At 48.8% G+C, this 7,825-nt stretch overlaps 1 protein-coding gene across 1 annotated transcript in view; it reads right to left on the minus strand.

Annotated features, from left to right (window-relative positions):
* Positions 1–203: 203 nt before the first annotated feature.
* The window catches only part of LOC132582326 (thyrotropin-releasing hormone receptor-like), a gene marked incomplete at its 5' end in the record, with an annotated part of 9,309 nt that continues 1,687 nt past the window's right edge, over positions 204–7,825 (minus strand). Inside the window, 4 exon segments of the mRNA XM_060253861.1 lie at positions 204–629; positions 6,178–6,571; positions 7,630–7,678; positions 7,681–7,825. The exon segment at positions 7,681–7,825 is cut by the window's right edge and continues 9 nt beyond it. Coding sequence (XP_060109844.1) covers positions 204–629; positions 6,178–6,571; positions 7,630–7,678; positions 7,681–7,825 — 1,014 coding nt within the window.

The following is a 7,825-nucleotide window of genomic DNA, read 5'->3' on the forward strand; positions in this document are numbered from 1 at the left end:
ATTGTTAATCCAGCCCTGCAAACTGGCTTAAAGAGGGCAAGCCCTTGGGACAGCCATCTCTGGGGACTCAAGGCCTGATGAAGCTCTTCCAGGGCCAAACTGTGGTTCCAGCTCAAGGCAGAATTGAGTCTCTCTCAGCTCCCCAGCTGTATCTACTTGCAGTAGGCAGAGAAGGACAAAAGAAGACAGCAGGAGTTGGGGGTTCAAACCACACTGAAGGACAGTCCCTTCTCCATCTTGCGGGGTGACGTCGTTGTCCCTGCCTGCAAGGCGGCCGGGTCCTTCTCTCCAACGGACTGCGGTGGGGCCGTTTCTCCTTGGCTTTGGTGCCGGACGCTGGGTTGCCTCCTGACGCTGTAGCAGCTGGAGGCCGCGTAGATGCTCCGCTGCGACAGCCCCCCCGCCCCGCATTTGCAGAGCTTCTTGAAGGCCAGGCAGAACTTCTGGGACATGAGGTTGTAGATGACGGGGTTGACGGCGCTGTTGGCATAGACGCAGACTCGGCAGAAGAGGAGGAACCAGCGGTCGAGGTAAGGGCGGTCCATGAAGGAGTTGACCAGCACCAGGGTCCGGTAGGGCATCCAGAGCAGGGCAAAAAGGACCACCACCACGGCCAGCATCTTCGTGACCTGCAGAGAAGGAAAAAAAAGAAAAGATGGAGCCAAGCTTTCGGTTGAGGCAGCAGGCATCCTTATTCCATCTGTTTGGCCTCCCTTGCTGTGACGCGACCGTATCATCGTCATCTTATTACTGCATTCCTTGGGCCCGTAGCTATATCGGCCTGCAGAATGTGCCCAGTTGAAATTGCCGCCTAGCGTTGCTGTATATTATTATGTTACGGTTTTATTATATTGTCGGACGGTTTTAATTTGTGAGTTTTCGTCGTTCTCCATCTATGTTGTTATCCGCCCTGAGCCTGCTTTCGGGAAAGGACAAAATAGAAGCCAACTGAAATAAATAAAAATATAAATATAAATAAATAACTGCGGGCCAGGGAGCAGTGGGCCTTCCTAACCCATCGTGCCTAGTTCTGATCTTGGGTTTCTCATCACTGTTCCAAGCTATCCGAGACTTTTAATTTTTATCTCACTCCAGTTGCTGATTTCCTGCCCCCAAGCGTTTCCCAAGTGGCGTTTGAACGGAAGTGAAACCAGAGGTGGAAGGGTTAACTTTAGCCAACAGAGAAGCAGTAGAAGTGAAACGTAGGGATGCTCTGGATTATAGAGAAGTCTTTGTGTGTTAGACTGAGTTGGGTACATCTCAAGGCCAGAGATTCGAGTCTTGGCAGTGAGAAATGAACATATGAAGCTGCCTTATACTGAATCAGACTCTGGGTCCATCAAAGTCAGTCTTGTCTACTCAGACTGGCAGCGGCTCTCCAGGGTCTCAAGCTGAGGTTTTTCACGCCTGGACCCTTTTTAGTTGGAGCTGTCAGGGATTGAACCTGAGACCTTCTGCTTACCAAGCAGATGCTCTACCACTGAGCCACCGTCCCTCCCCTAAAGGTTTTGGGAGATCCATTGTTCATATGAACCTATGAAGCTGCCTTATACTGAATCAGACTCTGGGTCCATCCAAGTCAGTATTGTCTACTCAGACTGGCAGCGGCTCTCCAGGGTGTGATGGGTGTGATGAAAGTGTGATGGGAGGGGGTCTACAGATGGACACGGAGCATGCTTAATAGCTGTATGAATAGTCACTAACATGCCCAGCATAGTAATTGCTTCATTTACATAGTCATACGATATGTGTTAGAGGGTGGGGGGTCATAGTAAGGAGCTAATGTGTATTGTTATGAAACAGGCGGTCTGGAAGATTATAAACCCTCAGTACTTGAGCTAATCAGGGAACAGGGGTAGGGTCTTGTGGCTGGGGGAGATATAAAATTGGGTATGATCACCATCTTCAAGTACTTGAAGGGCTGTCCTATAGAGGATTGTGTGGAATTGTTTTCTGTGGCCCCGGAAGGTAGGACCAGAACCAACGGGTTGAAATTGAATCAAAAGAGTTTCCGGCTCAACATGAGGAAGAATTTCCTGATCGTTTGAGTGGTTCCTCAGTGGAACAGGCTTCCTCTTCGGGAGGTGGTGGGCTCTCCTTCCTTGGAGGTTTTTAAACAGAGGCTAGATGGCCATCTGACAGCAATGAAGATCCTGGGAATTTAGGAGGAGGTGTTTGTGAGTTTCCTGCATTGTGCAGGGGGTTGGACTAGATGACCCTGGAGGTCCCTTCCGACTCTATGATTCTAAGAAAATTGTATTTTTTTTAATTCTTTACTGTGAACTCAGTCTTGTATACTTTTCTCCTACTGTACGTAAAACTTTTTGAAATGGATCTACCTGTCTGACTTTGCTTTGCTTGTTTGAGGTTCAGGGGGAACCCGTTTGCCACATGATCCATCTGACTGCATTCTGCATGTAGCTTTGGCATCCTTTGCAAGCATTCTTGGCAACACCCCTCCTACCTTCTGACTGGGAGTTAAGGACTCAGGAATTTCCGTTCGCGCTTGGGTCTGACGAAGGCAGCTTGGACTCTCGACAGCTCCCATACACACAACATGCCTGTCCCCTGGCATGGAGAACATCTGATGTTTTCTTTCTTTCAGGAAGCTCAGAGAAATAGAATATATGGCTGTCGCTTCCCCAGTTTATCTCCTCAACGACCCTGCAAGGTAGGCTAGGCTGAAAGAGTCCATGAAGCCACTGCTGAGCTAGATAGACCAGGGGAACAAGGCCATTCTGAATGACCCTCGAACCCAAAGAAAATTTGCTCCAGCTCTGACCTCGCCCACTGTTATTCAAACATCTCTGAATCCCAACCATGTTTTATTTTACTTCCTTCCTTTATGCCCCAGTTTTCTCTCCTGTGAGGACCTGAACCAGCTCACAGCCAATTTGGCATAGTGGTTAAGAGCGGTGGACTCTAATCTGGAGAACTGGGTTTGGTTCCCCACTTCTCCATATGCAGCTGCTGGGTGACCTTGGGACAGTCACAGTTCTCTCAGGAGCAGTTCTGGAAGAGCTCTCTCATCCCCACCTGCCTCACTGGGTGTCTGTTGTGGGGAGAGGAAGGGAAGGAGATTGTAAGTTGCTTTGAGTCTCTGAGTGAACAGTGGGGTATAAATCCAATTCTTCTCCTCCTCCTCCTCCTCCTCCTCCTGTCCTCCATTTTAAACTCACAGCAACTTTACAAGGTAGGTTTGGCTGAGAGCGTGTGACTGGTTCAAGGTCACTCTTCAAACTACCTTGGCAGAGTTGGGATTCAAACTTAGGTCTCCCAGACCCTAGCCCAACACTCTAACGACTCCACCACGATGGCTGTCATCTAAAATCTGCCGAATGCAGAGAAGACAAAGATAAAAGCCAACAGCTTGCGCTAGGGCTGGAACCTTAGCAGAGCATCATCTTCTCCTTCGAATTATTTCCCTGCTTCCCTGGCTGCAGGAAAATGCCTGGGTCCATTGCCTCTGTGTGTGAACAGGATCCCGGAACACATAGGATCTGTGCTGTGCACATGAAAGATTCCACAGGATTGGGCCCTGAAAAGATGAAGTGGATAGTGCTAAAGCTACGCTGAAAAAACATCCTTAGCAGCCATGCGTAAAACTGCTACAGGGGCCTTTCAGCAACTAAGCCTCAAGTCTGAGAGCTGGAAGAAGCTTTGGGGCCACGATGCCTTCCTAGACGACAGCCTCCTTCCAGGTAGGAAAGACAGAAGCCATGTTTTTCTTCTTCTCTCCCTCGTGATGGGCAGCCCAACGTCTCCAGCCGAGTGACTCCCTGGGATTCTTGTTCCAGTCATTACTGCTTTTGGAATCTTCCCAAAGAATTTTGCAAAACTATTCCGCCAGCAACCCAAGCCGAATCTTGAGAAAGGCTCCAGGGATCCTTTTGGCTCCCAGCTTGGCAGTCGGCCGCGGTGATAATTCAATTCAATGCAAAGCCAGTTTATTGGCAGGCCGAACACGACAAACGCTGGCAGAGAGAAAAGGGCAGGTGACACATTGTGCAGCTGGTTCTTTCAGCGGGAGAACGATGGGGATCCGTTCTGCCTCAGAGCCACACATTATCCTTTATGCCTCCGTCCTAGCTGGAGGTGGGGTGGGGTGGGGAGGTGAGGAAACCGTTTGTCAGGGGCAAGGCACTTGGCCTCTGCTGAGAAACACACCGTCTCTCTCTATCCTATTTCACATTTCAGAGCTGAATTCCAGGCCCGTTTGGGTGGTCCTAATACTAGCTGAATACTTGAAGCTGCCTTCTGCAGAATCAGAACACAGGTCCATCAAGAATGGCACGGGCCGTAGATAGAACTCCTAATAGAGAGGAATTTATTACCAAACTGTTAGAAACTGCGGAATCTGATTTAATGACCACCCGATTAAGAAGTGGTAGTGTGCAGAAATGTCGGGAGGAATGGGACCCTGTATATAATTGGGTTAAAAGCAGAGGTTTTGATATAGAGTAACTATATCAAGCAAAAGTAACAATGGAGCAATGATTCTTGTTTTATTACATGCTTAATCCTCTCCCTCTCCCAGGGTGGGGTGATTGGGTATTTGTAGTAGTTGTTTATTGTAGTAGATGTAGTAGATGTTGTTAGTTGGGTTTTGTTCTGTTTTATGTGATTTGTCTTCTTTCTTGTGTATCTTGTGTACTTTTCTTTTCCTTAATAAAACCTTAAAACTTCAAAAAAAAAAAAAAAAAGAATGGCACGGGCCTAGGGTTGCCAATCCCAGGTGGGCAAACACTAGAAATAAACCACTGCCTTGTTATGTTGCAAATAAATGCTTAAGCAATTTCTTTCACAATGATGCAATGATATTATTATCATCACCACCCAAAATTCATTAAATGGCCATTGAAAAATCAAAAAGTTATTTCACACCACTCTTGAAAGGTAGTACTTTCAAAATCGAGATGTTATTTCACATCACTCTTGTAAGGTAGTACTTTACAGTCCACTGTCTCAGTTCTCCTTTGCTTGAAAGACGTCGACAGCATCACTCTTGTATATGATTCCTCCTATGGGTAGCAGACCGAAGTCTGACTGGTGCGGCGGCGAAACAGGTCCTAGGTTCAGTTCTGTGTTTCGCTCGCCTTCCACTGGCCGCTTTTCTTTTAGCTTTGGAACCCGTGCTAAAGGCAGTTGCTCACACATTACAATACAATGTTACTTTGCAGCTTGCACGAATTGTATTGTGATGTGTGAGCAATCGCCTTTAGCAGGGTTCCAAAGCTAAAAGAAAAGCGGCCAGCGGAAGGTGAACGAAGCACAGAACTGAACCTAGGACCTGTGTAGCCGCCACACCTGTCAGACTTCGGTCTGCTACCCATAGGAGGAATCCTATACAAGCGTGGTGCTGTCTACGTCTTTCAAGCAAAGGAGAACTGAGACAGTGGACTGTAAAGGACTACCTTACAAGATTGATGTGAAATAACATTCTGATTTTGAAAGTACTACCTTACAAGCATGCTGTGAAATTACAACATGAAGTATGCAAAATTTACAACATGAAAGATATGAATAGATATTTAAATTGGACTTTTATTACAACATGAAGTGTGTAAAATTTAAAACGTGGGGCATTAAAATACATGAAGGTTTTTAAATGGTTTCTATAAACTTTTTTTTATCATCACAGCAGTTGTTTAACTTCCATAGCCTGTCCGGCCTGGGGATTGGCAACTGCACTCGAGCCTTTTGGAGTTTAGTGTGATTGTGGAATCTTACTGGACGCTTTCTGTCCCATTTGTCCATTGGGACTTCTATGTGCAGTCTTTCTGGGCACACCGGAAAAGAATCCTGCGCGTTTTGCAATTTACTTTTTGCAATTTACTGATGCATCAGAAACACGTTGATATTTTTTCTGAGCTTCTGCCTTTGGTGGGGATATGTGGCTGGAGCCCCCTATGCTAGAAAAGGATTCGAAGCCGGAAGAACCAAGTCGACCGCCTGCTCATTGGGACTCCTTGGATGGAACTGGGAAACCTTTGGGGAATTGTTATTGCTGTTTAGTCTTCTATTGAACGTATTTGTATGGTTTTGTTTCAAGACATTCTTAGTTATTCGGTCACTATAACTTCGGTTGTGCTGTCTTTACCCACCTGGGGATCGGCAACCCAATCTCCCACAGCCTGCACTGGGGAGATGCGGGGAGGTCTTTGCCAGCCTCCATACCTGTTTCCTGGAGGAGACGGACACGCTGGTTCTGGAGCTGCCGTTCCTCTCCTTGCCGTCTGAGTCTCCGCAACGTTTGTTGGGGGCAGCCGGTTGGTGCGCGACAGGAACGCGGAAGAGGACCCTGCCGATGAGGCCGTAGAGCAGGGTGGCCAGGAACAAAGGGGTGACGAAGAAGAGGGCAAAGTCCAGGAGGTAGATGGGCAGGTAGAGGTTGCGGGAGACCTTGTAGCCACACTCCACCTGCCGGCCCTTGCCCACGTTGATGTCCACCAGGAAGAACCAGAGGAGGCAATACACGGCGGTGAGGCTCCAGAGGAAAGCGATGATGCGCTTGGCTCGCGACACGGTGCACATGGCCTGGGCCTTCATTGGATGGCAGATCGCAATGTATCTGTGGGGGAGGGGGGAGAAAGGGGAGGGAGTTATGCCAAGGAGCAACGCCACAGCACAGGCCAGTCTGGAATGAAGAAAGGGACCCAGGTCTATCTTAACATAAGAGAAGCCACGTTGGGTCAGGCCAATGGCCCATCCAGTCCAACACTCTGCGTCACAGAAGAACATAAGAGAAGCCCTGTTGGATCAGGCAATGGCCCCTCCAGTCCAACACTCTGTGTCACATAAAAGAAGCCATGTTGGATCAGGCCAGTGGCCCATCCAGTCCAACACTCTGTAGTCACAGAAGAACATAAGAGAAGCCACGTTGGGTCAGGCCAATGGCCCCTCCAGTCCAACACTCTGTGTCACATAAAAGAAGCCATGTTGGATCAGGCCAGTGGCCCATCCAGTCCAACACTCTGTGTCACAGAAGAACATAAGAGAAGCCATGTTGGATCAGGCCAGTGGCCCCTCCAGTCCAACACTCTGTGTCACATAAAAGAAGCCATGTTGGATCAGGCCAATGGCCCATCCAGTCCAACACTGGACCATCAGGAGGTCCACCAGTGGGGCAAGGACACTAGAAGCGCTCCCACTGTGCCCCCCCAAGCACCAAGAATACAGAGCATCACTGCCCAGATATAAGAACATAAGAGAAGCCCTGATGGATCAGGCCAATGTCCCATCCAATCCAACACTGTGTCACACAGTGGCCAAAAAACCAGGCACCATCAGGAGGTCCATCAGTGGGGCCAGGACACTAGAAGCCCTCCCACTGTGCCCCTTTCCCTTTCCCTGATGTAGCCAATCCTCCAAGAGCTTACAAAAAGAGCCTTGTCCGCTACATCAGGGAGGTGTGGCCTAATATGCAAAGGAGCTCCTGCTAGAATCTCTACCCCTGGACCTTGGAGACCAGCTGCCTATCAGAGAGCTGGGCCAGACAGCCAGTGGTCGCACCCAGAGTAAGGAGAACATCATAGTTTCACATTGGCACTGTGCTGAAGCTGCCCAAAGAAGGCAGCTGATCCCATGCCCAACTACCAAGCCAGATGGAACATGGCATTTTCCCCTTACCTCTCCACCGTAAAGGCAGTGATGGAGCAGGATGACACGTTGATGCCAGGTACTGGAAGTAGGTGATGGCCAGACAGCCGATGTACCCATAGATCCACGTTCCCGTCAGGCTTTCAGAGACGTTGGGCAACCCGGCAGCGACCAGAACCATCAGGTCAGCCACGGCCAGGCTAACCAGGTAGCAGTTGGTTGGGGT

This window comes from Heteronotia binoei, chromosome 14 (assembly GCF_032191835.1).
Source record: "Heteronotia binoei isolate CCM8104 ecotype False Entrance Well chromosome 14, APGP_CSIRO_Hbin_v1, whole genome shotgun sequence".
In the NCBI taxonomy this organism is placed as follows: domain Eukaryota; kingdom Metazoa; phylum Chordata; class Lepidosauria; order Squamata; family Gekkonidae; genus Heteronotia; species Heteronotia binoei.